The sequence below is a fragment of the Myripristis murdjan genome, chromosome 20 (genome assembly GCF_902150065.1).
Source record: "Myripristis murdjan chromosome 20, fMyrMur1.1, whole genome shotgun sequence".
In the NCBI taxonomy this organism is placed as follows: Eukaryota; Metazoa; Chordata; class Actinopteri; order Holocentriformes; family Holocentridae; genus Myripristis; species Myripristis murdjan.
In genome coordinates this window covers 13,755,314-13,780,673 of record NC_043999.1, presented here as the reverse complement: position 1 = coordinate 13,780,673, position 25,360 = coordinate 13,755,314, and the positions used below count along the sequence as shown (strand labels likewise).

General features: G+C 45.5%; 3 protein-coding genes across 4 annotated transcripts; 1 reads left to right on the top strand and 2 right to left on the bottom strand.

Moving 5' to 3' along the window:
* Positions 1–87: 87 nt before the first annotated feature.
* Positions 88–9,311, bottom strand: usf3 (upstream transcription factor family member 3). Its single transcript, XM_030079167.1, has 8 exons — positions 9,182–9,311; positions 8,501–8,621; positions 8,352–8,383; positions 8,154–8,236; positions 7,925–8,021; positions 5,367–7,751; positions 2,704–5,294; positions 88–2,492 (listed from the first exon to the last, which is right to left on the bottom strand). The coding sequence occupies exons 2-8, from the start codon at positions 8,542–8,544 to the stop codon at positions 687–689; spliced, it is 7,038 nt and encodes a 2,345-aa protein (XP_029935027.1). The 5' UTR covers positions 8,545–8,621; positions 9,182–9,311; the 3' UTR covers positions 88–686.
* Positions 9,312–9,523: 212 nt separating this feature from the next.
* Positions 9,524–13,564, bottom strand: naa50 (N-alpha-acetyltransferase 50, NatE catalytic subunit). Of its 2 annotated transcripts, none has more exons than XM_030079090.1 (5): positions 13,333–13,564; positions 11,966–12,099; positions 11,351–11,470; positions 11,179–11,245; positions 9,524–11,013 (listed from the first exon to the last, which is right to left on the bottom strand). In XM_030079090.1, exons 1-5 carry the CDS (start codon positions 13,338–13,340, stop codon positions 10,836–10,838), a joined length of 507 nt encoding a protein of 168 aa, XP_029934950.1. In that variant the 5' UTR covers positions 13,341–13,564; the 3' UTR covers positions 9,524–10,835. The 2 variants fall into 2 exon arrangements, with proteins under 2 accessions (XP_029934950.1, XP_029934949.1); XM_030079089.1 differs by having other exon boundaries at positions 11,966–12,102; positions 13,333–13,562.
* Positions 13,565–14,446: 882 nt separating this feature from the next.
* Positions 14,447–25,351, top strand: atp6v1ab (ATPase H+ transporting V1 subunit Ab). Its single transcript, XM_030079088.1, has 15 exons — positions 14,447–14,596; positions 18,072–18,172; positions 18,430–18,558; positions 18,874–19,088; positions 19,189–19,326; positions 19,722–19,873; positions 20,100–20,262; positions 20,353–20,461; positions 20,732–20,854; positions 21,512–21,626; positions 21,739–21,802; positions 21,913–22,116; positions 23,134–23,228; positions 23,523–23,694; positions 24,614–25,351. The coding sequence occupies exons 2-15, from the start codon at positions 18,091–18,093 to the stop codon at positions 24,704–24,706; spliced, it is 1,854 nt and encodes a 617-aa protein (XP_029934948.1). The 5' UTR covers positions 14,447–14,596; positions 18,072–18,090; the 3' UTR covers positions 24,707–25,351.
* The last annotated feature ends 9 nt before the right edge of the window (positions 25,352–25,360 follow it).

The following is a 25,360-nucleotide window of genomic DNA, read 5'->3' as shown; positions in this document are numbered from 1 at the left end:
CAGCTGGAGAAAGAACTCTTAAAAGATTTCCCCCCAGAATTCAGCTGCCCCCTAGTGGACAATGAGCAATACCACACACACCTCCAGTTGACAGCAAATACAAAGGTCTCCTTATAAACTTTATTAATCAACTTTGTATTTACAAATAGATACATATTCTAACAATTTCATATGAAACATTAGTATTTACAAAATAGTTCTTGAAAAAAATGGATTCTGTACAGCACAACCTGATATAAGTTAGTAAATTACATTTTGTGGGTACTGTGCAGAAGCTTTTTAATGTCCCTCTCTTCGAGGTTACAGTAAATCCAAATCCTAAACGTGATTTTGTTTTACTATCAGATAGTCTGACCAACATATCAAATGAAGGGCTTTCAAAGACAGCCCTCCCCTTTCTCCTAAATCAAAAGATTTAAGAAATATTACAAATTATAATTAAGACATCAAATGTCAAAGGAAAATATAGAAAGTGTGTGTAAACACATAAACCATGAAAAACACCTCCAGCTCAACCTGACACTGTGTGTCAACCACATATTTTCAACCTAGTCCGCTTTTCAGCAATCAGACATCAAGTGCTTCTCTACCATTAACTGAACTTCTGCACATTAACACAAAGTCTCAAACAAATTAAGCTTGAAGCAATCCAGAACATGGCATTCAAAATGCAGCAGGGCCTTTTTTCACACAGCAGAGCTGCCGTCGTGGCCCAGGATGTGGCTGATGTTGTGAGCAGGCCGATTGGGCTGCTTGCCAGAGTCGGCAGATGAGGTGTTTGAGAGAGATAGCAGGGGAGACATGGGCATGGCTGAACCATCAGTTGGCATGGCTGTGGCGATCTCTGGAAACAGAGAGGTGAGGCTAAAGTTAGACAGGTGTGGGGTGATGCCAGAGGAGTTGGCAATGGGCATAGGGGGCATATCTGGGAGCAAAGGGAAGCTGGTCTGGCCAAAACCCACAGGGCGAGGAGGGGAAAGGATGGAGCCAAAGCGATTGTTAAGTGGGGCAGCGCTGCCCTTGTCAGCACTGGGGCTAGTGAACATCTGGTTGGAAAAGTATTGAAGGGGGATGTCACTGGGAAGGCTGGGATGGGCGGCTGGAGAATAAGAAGGATAGAAGGAGGGTAAGGTATTCTGGGGCTCCACAGGCAGGAGGGCAGGGGTACGGGAAGCACTGGGCTGGCTGACTGGAGGGATAAATGTGGAGTTAGCATTGATGGGAGGCGGAGGGTTCATCCCTCCCTCAGCAATAAAGGGGAAACCAAAGTTCTGGGCTAGATGCTGGTCAGGCACCAGGTTGTTGTCAGTGGTAACCTGAGCACTGTCTGTCATAAAGCGAACAATACTGCGACGAGCCTCTCCTCCAGACTGTGGTCTGCTGAGCAGCACCCCTCCTCCAGAGGGAAGAGACAGGTGTCCCTCAGGCTCAAAGGGGTTGCTTTGTCTCAGGGTACCTGATCGGGGCCGGTCACCGGGTCTAAGCTTGGAGGGCTGGTTCTCCTGGGCAATGTGGCGAGAACGCTGGCTAACAGCGGTGGGTGGTCTAGAGGGGGCTGAGGAACGGCCTGGTTCAGAGCTGCTTTGTGGGGTTGGAGGATGGGGGAGACTTGCTCGGACGCCTGGTCCTCCATGCATGTTACCACTGACCTGAGAAATGTGGCCCTTGTTACCCTCCCCAAGCCGCATGGTTTTCTGTGTCTGGGGCACACTGGGGCTAGAGGCCTTGGCCTGCATGTCTCCTGAAGAGCTTCCAGGCACACAGCTATACTCCATACTAACTGGGGGGCAGCACTGCACTGTTCGCTGGTGATTGCTCTGCTCGGGCAGATGGGGGGAGAGCAGGCTCTGCATGAAACTCTGGTGACAACCCTCCTGCTCTCGGGGCAGCCCGGCTCCTATCTGTACTCCCTGAGTTCCAGGGTGAGCTCCACCGTACCCGCCACGTGTCCTGCCATCAGCTGGAGGGCCTACCCCCATCCTGAATCCCACCTGCTGCTGCCCCTGAGGCCCTCTCTGTGAGGGAGGCACCGACTTGGGTGTCATCTCTCCTCCCCGTGACACCTGAGCCTCAAAGCCACCCAGTTGATGCCCTCCTCCTCCTCCCATGGTCTTGAATGGGGGGCATTCTGAAACCCGCTGAACATCAGCAGACCCAGGATGGTCTTGAGGCAGCCGGTTCTGGGGGTTGTGTCCGATGTTGGCCTTTCCTCTAGATGTGTCCAGGTAACCCCTGAGGTCTGGCTGTTCTTGTGTGCCTCCGCGGCCAGGCTGAAGATGAAGCCCCATACGCTGCTGCTGTTCACCACTTGTGGAGCTTTTACCAATGAGTGCCTCAGCAGAGTAGTTGGAAACACGGTGGCGTTCCTGGCGTGATGGAGCGCAGGCCAGGTCAGAGGGCCGGGACACAGGGTTGCTGGGCTGGGAGATGAGCTGTTGCTCCAGATTCCGAGAGTTCATCAACCTTTGCATGGCATTATGGTCCTGACCAGGCTGAAGGAAGACAAAACAGAATATGTAAAAAATTTTATCGCCACATTAAAACCCCAGTCTTATGCTGAAATAATCAATAATGTAATACTAGATGCTCGAAATGTCACAATGATCAAAACAAAGGCAGTAGTCAAGGACTCTTCCTGTCATATTCTGTTATGTATATAACAGAATATATGTCATATTCTCAGTTAGATGATACTCTACCAACCTTAAGGTGCTCTTGCGGAGCCAGGTGGCTGCCGTGGTGGCCTCTAGGTCCTGCTGCTTGGGCCTCACAGCTCTTGTCCTGATGTCGAAAGTGCTGCTGCTGTTGTTGCTGGATCTGCTGCTGTATGTGCTGCTGGTGCCTGGAGTGCGAGCTCTGCTGCTGCTGTAACTGCTGCTGCTGCTGCTGTTGATGTTGATGTTGTGTCTGGGGCTGCTGTTGAAGCTGAGTCTGCTGTTGGTGCTGTTGTGGATGAGACTGTTGGTGTTGAGTCTGTGGTTGATGCTGTTGTGACTGTTGGTGGGACTGTTGTTGCTGTTGTTGTGCATGCTGTTGGGACTGCTGCTGTGTATGCTGTTGATGCTGTGTCTGTTGCTGTTGGTGTGGGTGCTGCTGCTGAACTCCAGACTTTTCCAGGTGATGCTGTTTCTGTTGCAGGCCAGCAGGTGAACCAGTTTGACTACCTCTAACCAGTCCCCTCTTCTTCTGGGCATGCTGCTGGTCCTGCTGTTGTTGTTGTTGCTGCTGCTGCTGCAGTGCCCTCTGGTGGAGAGAATGGAGCTGCGCAGGGTCAGGCTGTGTCAAGTGGTGCTGCAATTGGTACAGATGGTGTCTCTGCTGCTCTTGTTGTTGCTGTTGTTTCATGTAAGGGTTCCCACCAAGATGCTGGCCAGCATGCTGCGGGTGACCCTGGGGCAGATGAAGCACCCCTGGCTGGTTCTGCTCAGGGGGTCCCTGAGGAGGGCAGTGGCCATCAGTGGGCCGTAAAACTGTGCTCATGAAGGAGTTTGTGGAGAAAAGCGGGCCTCCGCCTTCAGGGTTGATCCTAGTCATGATGGCTGAAGAACTGGGGGGCAGCTGGCCCACCATCATTTGGCTGTGGTCTGGTGCTTTTACCTCCATACGGCCCACAGTGGCTGATGGAGGGCAAGGCTTGGGTCGTTTACCAGAGGACAGCATCACCTCCTCCTGTGCCTGGCGCTTGGAAACATTCTTTACATGCCGCTCGCCCAAATTGACAGTCTGCACCCTCATCAGAGCACTCTTCAGGGGAGTGTACTCATTCTGGGCTGAACCTGAACAGGGTGGGAGAGTGTTGTTAGAGGATTGGGCTATGTGGGCTGAGGTGCCCACAGGTGATGGAACTGAGGCCTGTTGGCCAGCCAGGCTGGGGGACCCAGGATAAGGCTGCTGGCTGGAGCTGGGCCTGATCAGATTGTTGACACTAAGGCTAGCCACAGTGCCGCTCTGGGGCTGGCTCTGAGACTGGACTTGGGGGAGGGACTGAGACTGGGAATATGAGATGTTTTGTGGATGTCTGGCTCCGGTGGGCCCACTGACAGCCCCCTCTCCAACCTGTCCTCTGACAGACACCTGAGTTGGCGGTTTAACTACTGCTGTATCCATGGGCTTGGTTACCTTTGCATGCTGTCCAGCCGAGCCTCTTTCTTTGCTGGTAGAGGTTGGTGGGGTCTTGGGGGGCTCCCAAGCTGCTGTGGTTGGGTTTGAAGTAGTGTTCTCCCCAGGGCATCCTCCATTCCTCCTCCCAGGACTATCCTGTTCTAGCATGGCCAAGGCCAGCATCTCCGCCTGCTCAGTAGTGAATGAAAATGTTCCGAAGGAGCCAGATGAGGCACTGATATTGTGGCCCTGGGGAAGCATGGAGGCCACGGAGAACCCTCTCCCTGCCCCAGCCCCCGCAGACATGGGAGAATCTGTCTGTCTGCTTGAAGTCATAGGATGCTCCATAGTTTCATGATCTAGGTTAGTGTATACCTGCTGAGGTAGTGCAAAGTCCTTTCTAGAGGAAGTCTCAGCAGAAGCAGCAGATACCATGCCATTTTTTCCTGTTGCTGCTGTGGGATGTCCCTCTTTCTGGGCCTCCCTGTCACCTTCAGGATGGTGGGGTGGCTTGACTTCAGCAGGATGAGAGGAGGAGGGGTTGGACAAGCTCAGGCCAGGCTGTGTCACAGTTTTACTGACAGTGACCCTTTTCCTGAACTCTGAACTTACAGGAGCTGTAACAGAGGCCGTGGAAAATGTTGGGGCAGCGGATGAGATTGCAGTAGTTGACACAGAGGGGCAGGTGGTGGGCTGTGACTCAGGCTTCAGACGAGGCTGAGAACCCTGAGCATTAGATGTATGGGACTGACACACTGTTGGTTGGCTAGCCTGGACTGAAATCACTGGTGCACTGTTGGTAACACTGGAATTGCAGACTGGAGGAGAGCTGGCAACAGACTCACTCGGGGACGTGTACTGACTCTCAGTGGCACCTGCGCCACTGACCACAGACCTGCTCTGTCTAGAACTCGCAGTGGTGGCAGCTGATCTAGTTTGTGTCATGCTAGCTGCTGTAGTGGTGACTGATTGTTTCCCCTGTGGAGCTGTGGGTTTGGTTACAATGGAGTTGTTGCCAGTCACTAAGGCTGGTTTACACTCAATGGCCACAGCTGCACTGACAGATGGCTTGACTGCTGTGACACTGACAGTTGTGACCTCAGTTACGTTGACACTTGTGCTAGCATGACTGAAAATAATTTCGCTCTGTGTTGTGCTAACACAAGCTATAGATTTGCTCTGAGGGACAATGGCTGTGCTACTGACAGAAGCTGTGTTCTGTGAGAGGGATTTACTGGATACAGTTGATACACCAGATGAACTACAAATGGTGATCATTTTCAGTGGGCCTTGTGTTGAAGTGTCACTATTTCCTACAGTTTTGCTCTGTGTTGATACCTCACTACAAGTTGTCGCTGTAACAGCTGTAACACTAACTACAGGAATATCAGTGACTGTTACACCTGAAGACGGGACAACTTGAGATACTGCCACTTCAACTGTTTGACTTTCTGCCGCAGCAGGCACTGGCTTGGCTGCAATGGTGACAGCTGTCCGTGCCTCTTTGAGTTCTTTCTTCTTAGGTGGCTTGGTCCTTTTGGGTGTTGTTCTTTTAGAAATCAAAGCTGTGCGAGGCCTCCTCCCTGAGGCCTTAGCGGCATTAACCACTGGCCCTACTTTGACTGGGACCTGTAGCTGCCGGACAGGGAGGGTGAGTGCAGCTCCAGGAACGGTGACAGGGGTAGGAGCTTGCTGCTGCTGTTTCTGCTGGACTGCTGAAGATGGAGCAGCAGGAAGCTGAACACTGTTTTGGCTAGAGATGGTGAGTGGAAGGCCCTGAGAGATGCTCTGGTTGAGGCTGCTGAGGGCCCCCAGACTGTTGAGGGCCACGTTGGTGGTTGGTTCCTCAGTGGTGGTGGGCTGGACCAGTTGGAGTGTACTCTGGGCACCCTGAAGCCCAGATTTGTCTGAAGTCTTCATGGGCTGTAGGGCAAACACCTGGCCATTCACAGTGATAGTCTGTGGGGTTGGAGGAACTGGCTGGGCTGAGGAAGCCTGGGTGACCTGCTGGGGCTGGTTTATTTGGGGCTGAACAGGACGTGGTAGGATGTGCACCAGCTGCTTTCCTCCAACAGTCTGTAAGCAAGTGGTAGAGGTTGCACAGCTGGTTGTGGCAATTTGAGTGGGTACAGCAGGCACTGCAGTGGGCACAACAGCAGGCACCATGCCAACCTGAGGATTCTGAGGGGCAGGTGCTGTTTGATTGGGTGCTTGAATGATTACAATATGCTGACATGGGGTTTGACTGGCTAGTTCCTCCCTCACCACCGTCTGGGCAGGGCAAGCATTGGCCTGTTGTAGGATGACCACGCTTGGATTGTTGGTGTTCTGTGGAGCAGTAACCCCAGAAGCTGCTGCCCCAGTTGGATTGACCTGCAGTACTTGCATGGTCTGGAGCAGTGGCAGCACAGTAGCCTGTGGCTGGGGCACTAGGGCTGGCTGTGGGAGACGCTGGGGCTGAGGGATAAGGGCAGTTGAAGGATGTGGAACCACTGACGCTGGTTGAAGTACAGGAGGCTGGGGCTGTGACACCACAGCAGGATGGGCCACTACAGCTGGCTGGGGCGCTACAGCTGACTGCGGGAGAACAGCACACTGAGGCTGGGGGGCCAGAACAGGCTGGGGCTGTGTCTGGGTAAGGATGGCTGGCTGTAGCTGGGGAGACCTCTGAATGGGCTGCGCCTGAATGTGGGCTGTGATGGGTGCCTGCTGCACAGGTACCTGAGGTTGCATCTGTATCTGAATGGGCTGAACGGAAGGTTTGTTGCCCATAGGACACACAGTCAACTGCTGGACAGCCTGGCTGGTGTTGGTGACCTCTGGGGTGGAGAGACTCTGGCAGACAGGCTGCACTGTGTTCCCTGCCAGTTGCAGTGTTGTCCAGGTAGTCTGTGTGCTGCCTGCTGCCCCAGCTCTAAGAAGGGCTGAATTGTTAGGAATAGTTGTGTAGCTCACAGTTCTGATGGCAGTGTCCTGTGTAACCAAAGAGTGAACTTCTGACATTACTGGTCTGGATGTGGTTATATTCTGGGGAAGGGTGGTAAGGCTGGAGATAGGTTGAACAGGGCTTTGAGTGCACAGCTGTGAGGCTGGACTGGCTGCTATATTCAGGCTTTGCGCTGGGGTGGCAGGCAGAGGTTGCTGGGGCAGGGCGGTAGTGACAGCAGGGATCTGGAGCGTGATGTAGGACACAGAGGGTGGCAGAGTGGGGGCTACAGCTGGAGTTTCAACCACACACTGTTCTACAACCCTCAGGCCTGGCGTAGACTGGGAGGGGGTAATGGCTGCCCCAGGAAGAAGCGAAGGGGCAGGGGAAGAGGTGTTAACCTGCAGCAGGGCTCCATTCACCCTCACCCTAGTAGCGACCTCAGGAGATGGCTGAACAACTAACGTTTCAGAAGGCTGTTTCCCCGGACTAGTCTCCTTTCCAGCAGGGCACATTACATTCCCATTGGAGTAGACAATAATGCCCTTCGGAAGTTGGTGAGTGGGTGTCACCTTGGCCACCTTTGCACTGCGCTGTTTGCCCTTCCAGTGGATGGTGGGATCTTCCAGGAAGTTGATATCATGAGCTTTGAGGAGCTCAATGTAGTGAGCACTCTCCTTCCTCAGCTCCTCTAGTTGACGCCGCAGTCGCTGAATCTCCTCCGCTGCACCGAGAACAATGCAGTGACATCAGTACAGTGCAAAACAGAGCACAAATATTATCACACTTTTACATCCAAAGTATAATAAAACAAGAGAAAACTTCCAAGTGTGTGCAAATGCAAGGGCAGCATGTAACACAAATTCCACATTCATGTACAATTTTTTAAAATTTCACCTTGCACTTTATCGCCTCCCTCAAGAAGCATTGTGTCATTTTGCTTCTTCAGGTCTGTGATGTAGCGAAAAGCCTGGTCCAAGATCATATTCTTACTCTAGAGACATAGGGATACAAGTTGATATTAAAGGATGCCACACAGCAGCTCACTTACTTAGAATGTATGTAGACAAATCTAGCCATGACCACAGGATGACCAGGAAGGCCAGTATGAGATCTCGCTTCCTACCTGTTTCAGTGCCTGGGAGCATGGCAGTAGATTGCCAATGCGGTTAATCCCAGCATTGATCTTCTCTTTTCTGTGTCTCTCAACTAAAAGCAGAGATGGAACTTTTAAGTCTGGTTAAAATGACCGGGGGCAATAAACCAACATTCATCAGATAGTACGGTTTGCACAGGAGGATGATGACAAGAGACATTAGTTCACCTGCATTGTGAGATTCTTTATTTTTCTTCTTTCTAGATAAAAAAAAGAGGGTATTATTATTAGCATTTTTTCTACTGTTACTATTTAAGTGATTGCATTAAATGTCTTTGCACAAAAAATAGCCACAAGATAGGTAGATAGATCCTTACTTGGGTTTACGACCAGGGGTCTGAGTTTCAGTCATCTCTGGCATCCTGTCCTAACAGTTGCCTGTATGATAGATACCAGTCACCACATTTACCAGCTCCTCAAATCCCCTCCCTGCCCATCCTGAAATCAAAACACAAGCATCAGCCTCCAAACCAAAACATGAACTCTACATGACACCAGACAACAATTAAACGCCAAGTAATGCACTTACATCCAATGCGTTGCAATCTCCTCTCTGCGCTGCCATTAATACATCAGCAGAAACAACCATCAGGGAATCAGGGAATACTAACCTTGCAAGGCTACGTTGAGCTTCTACTAGCTGCTAACAAACTGATGCAGATTAACCTAGCTAACACAGCTAACCTAAACTCAATAACCTCCTCCGACATTTTCCACAATTACAACAGCATGATTAAAGACTCGTACAAAATTAAAGGCTGTATCTTAAGCTGAGATAATCGCGGACAGTAAACGATGTTAACACAGTTACCCCGTCACTCAACTAACTAGCATAAACCAAGCAACCTGGGCAGCTAGCTAGCTTTCTTTTAGCTAACTCGCTAATAGCTAGCTTAGCTTACGGTTACCGACATGATTACCCAAACAAAGCAATGGCTGATCCTTCTTTCGCGTCTCTGGGGCTAAAAGGCTTGTAAAAGGTGCAAGTTTCCACTGACCTGTAGCCTCAGCATTTTAGAGACCTTGTCCCTGCGAGAACTTTTAGTCTGGGGGGCTAGCTGGCAAAGCTTTCAACTCAACTCATCTCAAAACAATCTAGTAGTTACAATCTAAACCAGAGCAGAAAGGGGACTGCTCTGATGGTGACAGCCAATAGCATTTCAGATGTCGGACATATGAGCCAATCAACACGTGTTAAGCACATTAGGGATAAATTTCATTGTATGCACCTACAGATGTGTGCACATCCTTTCTGCAACATGTATATGTAATGATCAATCATGTTTAGTGTCAATAAACCCACAGTGTCACAGCATGGACATGAGACAAGCAATACCAAATAATGCAAATAGTAATTCCTTTATTTAGAGGTTAAAAAGTCTTACAATATAGAGCTCCAGAAAAGATAAAATTCTTCAAAGAAAGGAAAAACATGCTTATACTACAGTGGAGAGGACACAACTCTCCTAGCATGCAGAAGATCAGAGCTTCCCCTGGGTCGCATACTGTGTGTGAGAGAGACCATGCTAAACAAACCTCCAAGCTATCAGGCAATCTTCAAAATCTAGTTAAGATCTACGTAATGACAGAAGCTGACTTTGGCAGGAAGTTTGATGAGACTGGATTCCTACTAGGTGGGCACTCAGGATGCCATGTTAAACAAGGTACGTCTATGTGTTTAGAGACAGACACACCCTCTAAAGAACTGCTAATAACGCAAATTGTGATTCACACCATCAACCTGCTAACATGTCGGCTATTCGGTTACTTCACTGGACATTGTGGTGTGTGTCCTTCTCAAAAACACATTATTCTACACAATGTTATTTTGCCGAGTTCTCTCATCTCTACCCATCTGATAAACTGATTTTTTAACATCTGCTGCCTTCGTACCAAACCCAGGAGAACCTCTGAACCATTCGCCATCTCAATGTAAAAAAACAGAAACAGTTGAAGGGGAATTAAATTAACAGGATGAAAAACAAAACTGTTCAGATTTTATGAGCAGTGACCACCTCAAAACTGTTCAACCTTCCTTACGCCCATACCGTGGGGGCAGATTTTCTGCTTTTCCCCCTGGACATGACAGACCGACTGGTCAAACGCTTCCCATAGGTCCCAGGGTTCAGGTGGTCAGGAAATGGAGTTGTGAGTGTTCCACATGTCACCATGACAACTCGAAGCATCACTCCATGGTTACCAGCTGGGACTCAGTGTGTCAAAAGACTTTCCCGCTTCAAAATAAACTGTTTTCTTTTGCTAAAACAGTAAAGATATGTCCCCGTTAGCTTTATAACCGCATAAAAACAACTCAAACACAAACAGTATGATTTGCAAAAACCACCCCCCTCCCCCTCCACCGAGTCTAAAACTGTCTGAAGTTGGCAGCTTTGTCAAATAGGAGCACTTTTGGAGTCTGAGCTTTGTGTCATTGTCAATTATCTGAATGAGGAAAGGGGGCAATAAAATATGCAAAATTAAGGGGACCCCTTTGCAAAATAAATGCAGCCATTTTTGTACTTTTGTAAATTTGTTTTCTCTTTTTTTAACGTCCTTTGAAGAAAGTGTTGAATGTGTCGACCCTGGGGCATTTGTCACAGTTCTGTTTCTGTGGAGGCGGGCACAGCTGTGTTCTTCCCAAAAGCTGTGCCCCTACTCTGCCTTCTGAAGCTCTCCGGTGGGGGGTGCACATGGGCTGCGCAGACTCTTCTGCAGCACATGGGCATCTGCAGGCTCTATCCTCTTGTAGTAATTCTTTTTTGTTTCAATGATCTCAAAGCCAAACTTCTGGTAAAAGTCAATGGCCGACTCATTGCTGATCTGCACGTGACTGTGGGGAGAAGGACAAAAACAACAACCTGTAGTTAGTATTAGCACAGCTGGAGGTGGTAAAATCTCTGAATATACCTGACTGAACTGACTCATGCATTTATTCCATAAAAATCAGCCAAATGTCCTTCACATATACTCTCTACCACTACAGGATTAGACTCACAGGTAAATGTTGTCAAAAGTGCCATCCTTCTCACAGATGTTTAGCACATGATTCAGCATCTTTGTACCTGGAATGAGACAGAGGTGAGGTTTTGAGTACAAAAACAAGCATAAAATGAAGTGTAATCCAGTGTGGGGTATGTTTAGTCTTCTAGGGGTGCAGAGGCGCATACCGATTCCTAGTCTGCGGTAGGGTGCTAGACAGCCGAGTGTCATGATGTACAGTCTCTTCTGGTTCTGGGAGTGGTCCACTCTGCAGCACACAGCCCCGACTGCAATGTCATTGAAGTATGCTACAAAACAAGGAAGAGCCAAAGCTGAACGATCACCGATGAAAAAAAAAACAGATTCCATAGTTTGTCCTTACTTTTTAAGAAACTAAAAAATAATTACTGCTAGATTGTGAGATGCAGTGACGTGAAAGGTGTGCTTTGCTTTCCAATTAGGATTAGGTCTACAGCTAGATTTCAACATCAGATATTAGGGAGTTGAGTGTCTACTTGGATAACATGATATGTCAACAATATCCGGAAAAATATGTGTTTGATAGAATGTAATCACCTCACAAATATAAAAATATATGTTTTTACCCAGAAATTGACAAGTGCTTAGATCCCAACATCTAAAAGTGCAGGGTCCTCTTAATTTTGCACTGAATCCTGCTAGTGGAGATGCTTTCTATTCTGCCCCTCGTTCTAATTTCCAGCTATCATGATTGCAAGTAAACAAACGGCTAAATGTTTGTTTGGGTTTTCCTAATAGTAAGTGATGATTGATGTCTCTCTCACCTAGCTTGGCAAGTTCTCCCACTTCCAGTACATCTTTGTAGAACTTGTCGTTATAGCTGACAGGGAAGATGACCTGGTTCAGGCGTTTCAGCTGCTTAATGTTGTGGGGCGTAACATCCCCAAGCTCGATCCGGCTACTGGAACAAGAGCAAATCGGTCAAACAGCTGGCAAAAGATAACCTGCAATATACAGTCAGGATGAATTGACTTTAAAAAATGCACAAATGAACCCGTTTACTTGACAGGTAAGTTTGACAAGGATGGGTTGCTTTCCTAAACCTTCCACTTAAATACACAGACAGCGGCACCCTTTCCCCACAAGTTTGATGCTACATTGCATTTACCAGTGCCGGCACAATCCACCTACAAGATAAATACAACATGGCACAAACAGGTGTGGCAAATTATTCTTGCTTCTTGGAATAAGAGTTAATAATATGCACCTGTTATACTTTGCATTTTTTTTTTTATTACCTGTATGTCACTCTGTCAAGCTGTACACTTGTTTCTGGATAAGGAGCACTAACACAACCCTCTTAGCCTGGCTGATAAGTTCACAGTGGTATTTATAGGGAGACTCCACAAGCAAAACCCGACACAACAGCTGGTGGTCACGTGTGTTGTTCATTAGGATATACCAGCAGTGACAGCAACAACATGGGACTTGCCAGCATCAGTCAACATGTGAACCCCACATCATTAACATTTTCCTAGAATTAATGTTTCATCACAATCACAGTTAAAGTTGCCATTTTACCTGAAATTCAACAAGTTATCCAAATTGCTCCTTAAGGCGAGTGGGCATGCCAGCTCGAGAGCGTTAGTGTGATATCTCAGGTTACAGGGAGCATGCTGACACAACTCTGGAGTTGACGTAGGAAATAACGACAAACGAGACCAGACCTGCGCTGGGTGGCTGGCAAACTGCTCACCTGGCTACTGGCTCCCCAAATCAGCTAATTAGCAGGGACTGGTGCTCAGTGACGCTGCTGTCAATTTGGAGACAGGCAAATACGTGCGCCGAGGTGCATAGTTTTAGCTAGTTGGCTGCGCTAAAGTAAGTAGGTTAACTGGCTTTGCTAACTAGGCAGCTCTTCGCCTCAGCAGTGATGGCTAGTTAGCTTAGCCTGTTTGCCGACTAAACAGCGAACAGCTTGACTTCACAAGAGAGTCCGACTCGAAACTGGTTCAGCCACCCTGCTGTCGTGAGCAGTTTTGCCCAGCATGTGTACAACAGAATGAAAATAGCTTAGCTAGCTAGCTAGCCTCGCCGTCTCCTCCCCGCCTCCCACTGTTGAAAAAAAAAGACATGAAAAACTTTAACTCGTGCTAGCTACTCAATCATGTCTCTAAATGCTCATACTCACCCTTTCATTGTAAACCACTGTTATTCCTTAGTTTCGACTGGGTTGAAGTGTAGAGTTGGTTTGGGCCAAAAGGGGGGATTTTGAAAGAGTTAGGGTCGGGGTTACCTCCCGTTTTACCCTCCACATGTAGCTAGTTACGATGGTTGCAGTTAGCTTAGCCGCCGCACTCCTTCCACGACTGTGTGCACTGCTGTCAACCCTGACCCGCGCGTGCGCATGCGCACCGCACCGCTGCATGCACTCTGTGGGACTCACTTCAAATTTATGAAAAATTTAAACAATAATAAATACATAAATAAAAAGAGAGAGAGTGTGTGGGGGTGTTTGTGTGTTTTGCGTTATACAACATTCTCAGGAGAGCAAAATGCTAAAACTCTTCATTGAGATGCATGAAAATCCTACACACACGTCATTTTAATTAGAGGGATCAATAAATAATAATAACAGTCGTTTTTTTTAACAATGGGGTTTTCATCTAGTGTATATCCCTATCCATATGATACTTCCATGGCTTATAAGGAGTAAATCACTGAGCAAAACAGTTCGTGACAGCATCGCCATTTTGGCTCAAACGTCAGTGCAAAGATATTCACCATATGATGAGGTAGGCTCCTTGAAGTTCATGGGCCTCTGGGGGGCCAACGTCGGTTTACTGGAGGTCCCCAGAAATAATGAGTAGTAAATTAATTTTTCTATTATTTCATTTTAAAGATTTTATTCCTTTAGAGACCACAAATGGGCTGTTTGGTTAGAGGAGTCACTCTTTCTTTTTTTACTTAGCCTACAATTGTTTTATAAGGGCATATCTAAGAGCAAAATTATTCACAGATATGGTTCTTTACGACAAAAGCATTAAATATGGTCATTGGTCCAAGTAACAATCATATGTGAGGATCCTCGACTTGAAACAGTTTCAAAATAACTACACTGGACAACAAAGTACATGTGCAGAAGTCAGATTTATCACGGTGCTAAATAATATGGACAGTGTCACTGTGTAGTCGGTGTCAGTGAAGAGAAAAGAGGAGGGCAAAGCGAAACTGGTTGCAGACGAATAAAGCTGCGGAGCGGATTATCTCAGAGCTGAGGTAAAATCTTTGCAGCAGCTACGCGCAGATCCAAAATGGAGGCGGTTGCAGCGACACAGCAGTAAAACCGAGCAGCGAGTGAATGAAGTCAGCTGATCACCGTCTGCTGTCACGCATCGCAGCACCTCTCATTTCTCTCGAGGCAAGACACTTAACCGCAGATTCACACACAGAAGGTAACCTTTACATTTATTTGTGTTACTGCACGATTTATACCATATTTCTCTGACTTTAGTGTATGCTTATTATGAAATAATTCTCCATATTGCGCCAAAATGGCAGAACCAGCGTTTTGCTGCCAGGCCAAGACCAATCTTGCTTGCCTGCATCGTTTTTTTAAAAATGCAGAATAATCTTTAGAGACAGCCAGTGTTACATAATTTTTTTTAACAAATTAAAGTAGAGCTGTGTGAAAATCGTATGATTGATGTATCTAATTGGCCAGATTGTAGCCCGTGCCTGCTGTGTCATTATACAATAACGATACAATTTCGAGTAAGCGTGAACGTCAAACATTAATCTCTAGCTGAATGTCATGTACAGACATTTAATTCTCAGGGGGAAGGGATGCCTGAGAGCCGTAGTCATTTAATACCTGCTATATCAGGTCATTTCTTTTCCACCTTCTACCTGATTGTATGAATTTATTTCCTTTGGTTTTGGAGGATCATGTGATCAGATTGCTGCGTTTGCACAGTGTGTGCAATTAACATCCATGTGTCAGGGTTGTTGTGCATGGATGTCACACATGCATGTCACTTTTTTTCTTTTTCTTTTTTCTTTTTTTTTTTAACTGAGCAACGTTTTGACATGATCAGACGTAAGTACGTGCAACGCTGATTTAAATCTCTTATTCATGCGGATAGAAAAGCAAAGGCCAACATTATTCGATGTCAGCAGCAAATTTTTGTCTTACAATATACAGGATTTACTTAAGGTAGTTTGAATGTGGATTGTTTAATGAGTCTGAGTATAAGAAATCAGATGAAAGTTACTGTCACTTTCACTTTGATTTTCACATTTAGAGCCCATTTGAAACCGTGGCTGCAATATTCAGCAAACTAACAGCTTTCCTTAGGTCAGTGTCAGGATAAAGAAACATGACACGACCTTGTGTGTGCCTCAAGGCCGGTTATTTCTGTTAAATACTGGGTTTTAGCTGAGTTTTTCCAGTGTTACTAGACACAGTCATAGTCAGTACTTCCCAGTTTTGCCCCACTCGAGTTTTCCACTTCCTTAAACAGCCCCATAGCGCGCAGCCAAGCAGTCATGTGCCAAGATCATATGATCCAGTGTCATGTACATTGTTCACCAGCATGCTTGCCTGTTGGTCTTTCAACTGGGAATGATTAACTAAATGATCAATTGATTTTTTTGGTTTTGTTTTTGCGGGTTAGCATTAAAAAAGCAGGTAGCCAGTGGTCTGTGCTCTGAAATAAACTCATCATGGGAACAATAGGCCTAATCAAGGTTTCCTATCTGTCCACTGTATGCTGATCTTTGAAATCACCATTACAAAATTGCATCAACCCCTTTGATTGTTGTTGAGTGAAGAAGGGCAGGGCAGTTCATAAGGCCCACCCCAAGCATGGGGAAGTTGTTGGACTAAACTCAGTCAGTGTTGGTGTGTAGCACTAAAATTAAGTTCAAATCTTTATTGTCTCATTAGTGAAACGTTGTTTTCAGACGGGGTTAAAAGCACCCTTAATGCATCACCACAATATGTAGTTATAAGAACAGTGATTGACAATCTGCATGATGAACATTACTGTAATGTGGCTGCTTGTGAGTATTCATGGTACACATATTTCTTAGAGTCTCTACTGTTTGTCCTTTAAATAAAAGACACACCTATGAACAGCTGGCAGTAAGGGGAAGTTAGGCTAACTTAGGCCTGTTTGGTCTCTGTGCTGGAGTTGAAGCTGCTAATGCTGCTTTTTAGGGATCTCGGTTGCAGTTCCTGCAGAGGCCTATTGATGGAGCTGCTTTATTCCTCGACAGATGGGATAAGCAGCCTAGCGTAAACAGGAAGATGTGTAAATCAGTGAGAAGGACAAAAAAAGGGCATAAGGGTATAGTGTTGGTGCATGCATATGGCTTTAAGAATGAATAAGATAAGAATGAATGATGTGTGACGTTAACCATAATAAATAAGTGTGTAAAGCCTGGATCTGTGGCTGATGCAGGTCTTGCATGAGGAAGCTGCTCTCCGAGGCCTGCAGAGTGGCTGCTTGTGGGGATGGAAGTGTGTCATGTCTGCTGGCAGACTGTGTTCCTGCTGCTGCTGCATGAATCCTAAGTGTGCAGGATAATATAGCCAGCTAGAGGATATGTGATATAAATATATTACAGCAAAATACAAACTGAAATCCTTTTTATATAAAAAATACAGCAGTGGGAGAAAAAAAATGGTTCTTGAAGGGAAAAGGAGTATGCAATATGTGTGTATGCGTCAAGAAGACCGAGAAATACCTTGACAGTATATATACTGCACAGTCAGTGCTGCTGGTGTGGGATTCCCCTCTAATGTTAGCTTGGTGCGTCACGCCGACTCTACTACTGGCCCTGGAGTGCGCAGCTAAGACGGGAGGAGGGAGGGAGGACAGAGGGAGCGTCCCAGTTCAGTCTGCATGATGCTGAGAAATGTGAATTCGTGATCTTGCTGTATTTGCCTGGAGGTTTGCATGCTTACAGTGGATTGGCAGATTGCTACTTTACCTCTGCTGAGATACCAGCACAGATATACAAAGGCTGATGTGCCCGAAATGGCTCATTCGTTCACTCATTCATTAGTTACAATATGGTCTTTGTCTTCCCATATAGTTGAAACTGTATGAGCCACGACTGAACGAAGCTTTGGACACTACATCAAAATGGCTGACACACTAACTAGTGGACAGTCAAAAATTTGTTCATTCATCAACTGATTGTGATGTTCATAAAAAGATTCTTACAATGAGTTCTCCATGTTAAATGATTTTTCTGTTCTGTGTTTATGTTGAGGAAATTCATGTAGCACAGTCACATTAAAATAAGGTGACACTTCCTAAGGTGACGATCCCTGTGGGGTAAAAATTGGGGTAATGCTCTTTGGAGAAGCCATATCATGTACACTTACAATGTAGAAAATGACTTACCCCATTAGATAATGAAATATGCTCTCATGCAACATAGGAAGCTATTACAACAGTATGATCATTGAACTGGTGCTGGTTCAAATTAGCTGAGTTCAAATCCCGCCTGCCACCGTGTCACATGTCATTCCCCACTCTCTCTTCCCACACTTCCTGCCTCTCTCTGTTGTGAACTATCACACAACCATGTCAATAAATCCTAGTCAGGGTTCAGTGTGCCCATAATCACCCAGTCATTACTCGCCCAGTCATCAGCCAGGACAGTAACTGTGTGGTTTCAGATGAAGTGAACTGTTAAAACAGTAATCAATGCACTTTTAGCCACAGTGGTTTTATAGCTCATTAATAAAGTCATCAATGATTAAAATAGATCAAGCGGTTATGTTGTTCAAAGCCCATTGCTGACAAGGTTTTACCATTGCAGCAAACTGACTCACTGGGGAAAGCAACATCCTCCTCTCTCTTGCCATTCTGTTAGTGTCTTCATTACAACACTCGTCTTGTCTTCTCCCTCCAGTCAGACCAAGCCTGCAACGATGGACATGTCCAAGCTGCCCAAGATCCGGGATGAAGAGAGGGAGAGCCAGTTTGGATACGTTCATGGAGTCTCCGGACCAGGTTACTATTGAACAGACACACACATGCGCTTGTGCAAACACACCATGACTATTAGCCTCAACCAATAAGCCTATTGTTATCGTCATGGATGCTGCTGAACAACATGCACGCACAGCAGATGAGAAATGAAATACTTTATCTCGGTTTCCCTGTTCATATAGTTGGAGCCGTTTGAGTCAGTTGTGAGTCAGTTTTATCCATGTGTTTTTTAGTGTGGGTGTTTACCTAGATATTTTTTTCTCTCCTCTCTCCTCCAGTGGTGACAGCCACAGCCATGGCGGGAGCAGCCATGTACGAGCTGGTGCGTGTGGGCCACAGCGAGCTGGTGGGAGAGATTATCAGGTTGGAGGGAGACATGGCCACCATCCAGGTCTACGAGGAGACGTGTATCCTTTTGGGCAATGTGATTTTGAAGTGACATACGGTCATTCTTTGACTTCGCTTGGTCTCATAGCTCCCAATTTGGGCCGGAGTATGGTTATGAATTTATTTGGGGAGCTAAAATGACACAAAAGAGAGCAGATAATGTTTTGTTGGCAGCTTTACTTCTTTAAGTGCACCTTTTTATTTTCACACTTGTTTGCTTGTAATTCATTGCACATTTCATTTCATTCATTTGCCAGTCTGGTGCATATGTAAAGACTCATACTGGAAACATTCCCAGACTCCCATTTAAACTCTTTTCCTGAGCTGGACCTCAGCTGGTGTATCTGTGGGAGATCCTGTGCTGCGTACAGGGAAGCCTCTCTCTGTTGAGCTGGGCCCTGGAATCATGGGGTCCATTTTTGATGGTATCCAGCGCCCCCTAAAGGACATCAATGACCTAACACAAAGCATCTACATCCCCCGAGGTGTCAACATTGGAGCCCTCAACCGAGACCTCAAATGGGAATTTTCTCCCAGTAAAAGCCTGCGGGTGTGTGTCTGTGTACAGTTTCCACACCCAAACTTTCCCAATAAGTGCTCAAATCATTCAGTTAATTTGATTTGTCTGCTCCACTTTCTGTGTCTCTTAGGCTGGCAGTCACATCACAGGGGGAGACATCTATGGGCTTGTGTTTGAGAATTCCCTCATCAAGCATAAGATCATGCTGCCTCCACGAAACAGAGGCACCGTAACCTACGTAGCCCCACCTGGAAACTACGACATCAGTGTGAGTTCCTCTTACAGGGTGTCTGCAGGTCCTTAAAAGGCCTTAAAATGTCTGACAATCATTTTTATAAATCTTAGGCCTTGAACACCTTTTGTCTTAAAATCATTATTACATGCTATGCTTGTACCTGTAGAGTGGTCTAGCTAATATCTTGCCATGTTCTTACTTAAAACATACCTTTGCGCTGGAATAAATATATAGTATTTTCCCTAATATTTATCTGCAGTGCCTATTTGAATAAGAAATAGATGGTTTGTCCAAAATTGAGTTAAAATGCGTCTTAAAAAGGCTGTGAATATTTTAATTCCTGTAGTTCCTACCTTCTGTCACATCTTTGGTTTTTGAAGTGACTGTCACATGTTGCCGTGCGTTGACCGTGTCTGTCGTTGTGTCAGGATGTGGTGATGGAGCTGGAATTTGAGGGGGTGAAGGAGAAGTTCACCATGGTGCAGGTGTGGCCTGTCAGACAAGTGAGGCCCGTCACAGAAAAACTGCCTGCCAATCACCCACTGTTGACTGGACAGAGAGTACTGGACGCCCTCTTTCCGTGAGTGTCTGATCCGTCCCTTTGAACATTTCACTCAATGCGTTTTTATTGTGCTGGCTGCATAGAGTCACTACAAATGTTCTCCACTTAAATAATATGTGGCGTTCTTCTCAACTGTTCCCTGTCCTTGGCAGTGTCACTGAACCCAGTAATCTTCGAATCAGTAATCTTTATTTTTCCTCTAAGCTGTCCATTTTCCTCTCTGTCTCCTTTACTTTGTCTGAAGTTGTGTGCAAGGAGGAACCACAGCCATTCCAGGAGCCTTTGGCTGCGGGAAGACTGTCATCTCCCAGTCCCTTTCCAAATACTCCAACAGCGACGTGATCATCTACGTAGGCTGCGGGGAGCGTGGAAACGAGATGTCAGAAGTACTGCGAGACTTCCCTGAGGTGGGTGGAAATAATGTTGGTGCTACGACCTGAGAATGTCCCGACTTTGTTTGGTTTTTTGGGATGACGGACGGTGTGTCTGGCCAACAGCTGACCATGGAGGTGGACGGGAAAACGGAGAGCATCATGAAGAGAACCGCGCTGGTAGCGAACACCTCCAACATGCCCGTGGCTGCCAGAGAAGCCTCCATCTACACAGGTACATGCCAACAAGTCACACGGCTCACTAAATACTCTGGAACATACACATCAATCACTTATTAAGCTTGGAAAATAAAACTGTCTTTATGTAATCAGTTCTCAGAGCCCAGTCAATCACAGAACAATGGAGCATAATAAATCTCACAGTGAAAACAATCGCCATATTTGCTTAAAAAAAAGACTCATTTGCTCTCTTCTTGTGATTGCTTGTAAATTCACTCCCATCATTTGCTTGAATTATGTGCACTAATTTAGTACGTCTTCTCAGGAATCACGCTGTCTGAGTACTTCAGAGACATGGGATACAATGTGAGCATGATGGCCGACTCCACCTCCCGTTGGGCTGAAGCTCTCAGGGAGATTTCTGGCCGTCTGGCTGAGATGCCCGCTGGTAAGCACGCAGCCTGCTGGAGGCTAAGGCAGACTCACTTTTCCCAAAGCAAAGAGTTTAGTCATGAGGAAAAACACTTTTGCCCATGGTGTTGTCATCACGATGTTTGGGAAATTAAGAGTCAAATGCAGGTTAAGTATTGGACAGTTCACTCCTTTATACCTTTGTGCAATTATACTTCATGTTTTGACAGCATCATTCTCTATTAACCATGTCTTTTTATTGAGCATTCTCTACCTAAACAAAGTAAAACTCCTGTCATTGTGAAAATATATATCCTCGAATCTAAGCTGTAATTTTTTGTTTGGGAAGTTCATTGAAAGGAATAACACTGAGAGTCTAAGGTTAAATTTCAATGTTACTCATAATTAAAGTCATACTCAATTCCACTATTGTGAGCAGAGCCCTCCCCAGAAGCCATAACAAGCTCTTTTCACTCTTCCAGGTGAAAAATGACCTGCAGACTCAAGCTGCCATCTGTATTTTTTACTCTTTGATGCTTGAATCCACCACAAGATGGAGCTAGAACCTTTTTTTTTTTTTTTATGTGATAGGAAAAGCCAGTATGACAATGCAGTATTCAGTCCTCTAACCTCACTTAATAAATTAGTAGAGGGCATGAATCAAACATGCATATTGTGTGCCCTCACTCCTCAGACAGTGGTTATCCTGCCTACCTTGGTGCCCGTCTCGCCTCCTTCTATGAGCGTGCTGGAAGGGTGAAGTGTCTGGGCAACCCTGAGAGAGAGGGCAGCGTCAGTATTGTGGGAGCGTGAGTATAACTTTTGATCACTAGAGCGAGGCATTACGCTCCCTGTCTTTTAGTGGATTATAGCAAAACAACATAGTTCAGATGATGTTAAAATGTTTTGTGTTTCTTGCAGTGTGTCGCCCCCTGGTGGTGACTTCTCTGACCCGGTCACTTCAGCCACCCTTGGTATTGTACAGGTAAAACACATATTCAGATCACATGGCCTCCTTATTAAACAGATCTGCTGTGGTTGCCGAGGGTGCCGAGTTCTTAAAATGATTATCTCCCCTTTCCTTTCTTCCCTCAGGTGTTCTGGGGTCTCGATAAGAAGCTGGCTCAGAGGAAGCACTTCCCCTCTGTGAACTGGTTGATCAGCTACAGCAAGTACACTCGTGCTCTGGATGAGTACTATGACAAGCACTTCCCAGAGTTTGTGCCCCTGCGCACCAAAGCCAAGGAGATCCTGCAGGAGGAGGAGGACCTGGCAGAGATCGTGCAGCTCGTCGGAAAGGTCATTTGACATCATTTCTCACCTCAGGACCAGTGGTTTGACTGCTCGACTATCCGAGCTTCATCTTTTGAACTAGATCCCTGACCTGGGCGTTTGGGCTTGGCGATATGGAAAAAATTAAATATCACCGTATCTTTTGAGCAAATACTTCTCACGATATTGCAGGGAATAGTCTTGGTGCTTTCATATGATATTTGCACACAAGTGATTTCTGATTGAACCATCAAGAGTAATGTGGATATGATAACCAATTAACCCTATAAAGCCTGAACTATGAAAGAATTGGCAGAAAATTCATATTTTTTTTTTAAATTGAACCCTTTATTTAGTCCTATAACAAAATATATATAAAGAAAAAAAAATCAAAAAATATGTTATTACACGACCTTTCTGGTGTATGATATATGATATGTACTTGAAGTGCCAATGGTATGGACCATGGTGAACAGGGGAAGTGTTCAAACGTATACAACAGTATTTTGGTCAAGTATTGATTAAACTGAAAACGAAAAACAGAATTGATGGCTTTATAGGGTTAAATAGAAGCAAATAATAGGACAGCTGAAACAGTCCAATAAGTTAATAAAATCACCAGGATAGATACAACAGATAGATACAACACTGAAACAAGCCATATTACAGTATCCAACATCCCAGATTGTAACTAACTCTCACTGTGTTGAGATAAAGTCAGTGTATCACCCAGCCATACTGGGCATGTGTATGTACACTCATTACAAAGTTATAAACTCTTTGGTAATTCATGCATGGAAATAGTCATGAGCACGTGCTTCGGCAGCGCCTCTGATTATTACTGGGTTTCACAGTTTCCACAAAGGAAAAAGCTTTATTAAAGGGTTATTTGCACAGTAATAAAACTTAAGATGATTACGTTTACACATTATTAAAATACATTGATTTAAAATAAATAAATAAATAAAGCATGTAATCATATATGTTGTTGATGATGACATTGATGTGTCCTAATGCAGCCTCACACCTGATTGTCTTTAACAGGCATCGCTGGCAGAAACGGATAAGATCACCTTGGAGGTTGCAAAGCTGATCAAGGATGACTTCCTACAGCAGAACGGTTACACACCCTATGACAGGTAACACACACAGCTACTGTCTCTGGGCTAATGCTGGAAATATGGTGACAGAAAGGACAAAGTCAAGGTGAAACACTGAACTCTTACAGCCAAGTTGTCTCTTAGCAAGGTTCAGATTGTCAAGTGGAGCTGCTTACAGGGCAACAGTGGAAGACAATGGTCGGGATGAAGAGCTAGTTATTGTGTGAATATCTCAAAAAAAGACTGCATGATTTTTTAAAAAAATGGATCAGTGAGTTGATCATCAGGTCAACAGACCTTATGACTCTGACTTCTCATCGTGTCTTTCCTCAGATTCTGCCCCTTCTACAAGACGGTTGGCATTTTGTCCAACATGATAGCCTTCTATGACATGGCACGGCACGCAGTAGAGACCACAGCTCAGAGCGACAGCAAAATCACCTGGGCCATGATCAGGGAGCACCTGGGAGAAATCCTCTACAGGATCAGCTCTATGAAGTTTAAGGTGTGTGTGTGTGTGTGTGTGTGTACACCTGTGAATATTTCCAGGCGTATCCCATAAAGATGGATTTGCAAATTAGCCACACATCTTCACAAACCTGAAAAAAACTTCTGAAATGTTGTTTATTATGAGTAATCATAGATGTTTGAATCCTATCCCTAAACTTACTGGGAAAAAAAGCTCATAGTATGTACACCTACAAAAAGACAGCTTTATCAGAAGAAAGATCAGATTCCTAAATTTAACATTCAAGTTGAGTTTGACAGATTCAACTCACTATCTCCAGGCCATAGAATAAAGTTTTCCACAGTTACCTGACTAACTTTCTAATCCTGTCTTGTGCAATAGCCCACAGGCGTCTTCTGGGACTTTTTTTTTTTTTTTTTTTTTTTAAGTTTATGGGTTAAGACAGAAGATGTAATTTAATGTAAATGTTTTCAATTTCATCTTATCTACATATAATATGTTATCTTTATTTTTCTTTTTTTCTCACAAAATGCAGTTTGAATTCTCTAAGTGCATTGGCTTGGTAGTATTTACGTATTCGTTATGGATTAAAGAGATGGGAGTGTGTTTGAGCTGACGAGCCGGTTACCTGGTGCCTCTCAGAAAAGAGACTGTGGATCACGTAAGATATGATATCTCGAGCTCACAGACATGGACTTACAAAACTTTGCAGGTGCAACGAAATCCTGGACTGTTGCGACACACGGTGGCTTCCTCAGAGTCCTCGGTTGACTCTTGACTGAGGTTTTGTCACCCCATATCTGTGTGCTCGAGACATCATCTCTTAGATTTTAAAGATTATTTGAGCTTTTTTAAATCGTCTTTTGCCACAATATAGTGAATCTGAAAATTATGACAAGAAGAAACTCAAAGTTAAAATTTAATGTTCTTTGACTCTGCCTGTGTGCTGCTACAGGACCCGGTGAAGGACGGAGAGGCGAAGATCAAGGCCGAGTACGCCCAGCTGTTGGAGGACATGCAGAACTCCTTCCGCACCTTGGAGGAATAGACTTCCACCGCTCACCTTTCCACTCTCATCTCTGACCCCCTCCACTGCAGAATCACATTCCACCACCTGATATTCCCAAATCCTGTGCTCCACCGTGCCCCCTTGTGAGTGTGTATGTGCGAGTGTGTGTGTCTGTGCAATTCCATGTGGAGGGAAAAGAGCAAGATGTACTGTATTCATGATTATTTGTTGCCTCACATAGGTTTACTCTGGATCCTCTGCGTGGTCATCACTCTGAGGGTGTGTGTGTGTGCGTGTGTGCGTGTGTGTATGTGTGTGTGATTATGTATGTATGAAAGAGAGAACTCTTCGCCCTGTTTTTCTTGCTCTGTTTACATGATTTCTGTCTGTAGCCGTGTCGGGTCTTCCCTGAAGACTTCAGTTGATGTAATTGTCATTCATAGTCCATTTGTACAGAAGAGTATTAAAGATAAATTTAATAAGATCAGTCTATTTATTGCCAGTGTTTTGATGTGAACGCTTTGTGGTTCTTTCTTTTGTTTTATGATCGTTTCCAGCTGTGCAGTGCTGTGTATTTGCTGTGTGAATGTGTAAAGAGTCGGACTCCGACACCAAACTGTCCAATAATTACATGATGTTACTTTCAAAGAATTAAAACGTGGGAGAAAAAAAACCAAATCATGATCTTTGTGT

Coding starts and splice junctions, on each gene's coding strand:
- usf3 (XM_030079167.1), bottom strand. CDS start 8,544: ATGCCAGAGATGACTGAAACTCAGACCCCTGGTCGTAAACCCAA. Junction 8,384..8,500: donor ACCCCTGGTCGTAAACCCAA/GTAAGGATCTAT, acceptor TTTTTTATCTAG/AAAGAAGAAAAATAAAGAAT. Junction 2,493..2,703: donor CTCCGCAAGAGCACCTTAAG/GTTGGTAGAGTA, acceptor GTCTTCCTTCAG/CCTGGTCAGGACCATAATGC.
- naa50 (XM_030079089.1), bottom strand. Junction 11,471..11,965: donor GGGAGAACTTGCCAAGCTAG/GTGAGAGAGACA, acceptor CTTGTTTTGTAG/CATACTTCAATGACATTGCA. Junction 11,246..11,350: donor CTACCGCAGACTAGGAATCG/GTATGCGCCTCT, acceptor GTCTCATTCCAG/GTACAAAGATGCTGAATCAT.
- atp6v1ab (XM_030079088.1), top strand. CDS start 18,091: ATGGACATGTCCAAGCTGCCCAAGATCCGGGATGAAGAGAGGGAGAGC. Junction 18,173..18,429: donor TCATGGAGTCTCCGGACCAG/GTTACTATTGAA, acceptor TCTCTCCTCCAG/TGGTGACAGCCACAGCCATG. Junction 20,263..20,352: donor TACTGCGAGACTTCCCTGAG/GTGGGTGGAAAT, acceptor TCTGGCCAACAG/CTGACCATGGAGGTGGACGG.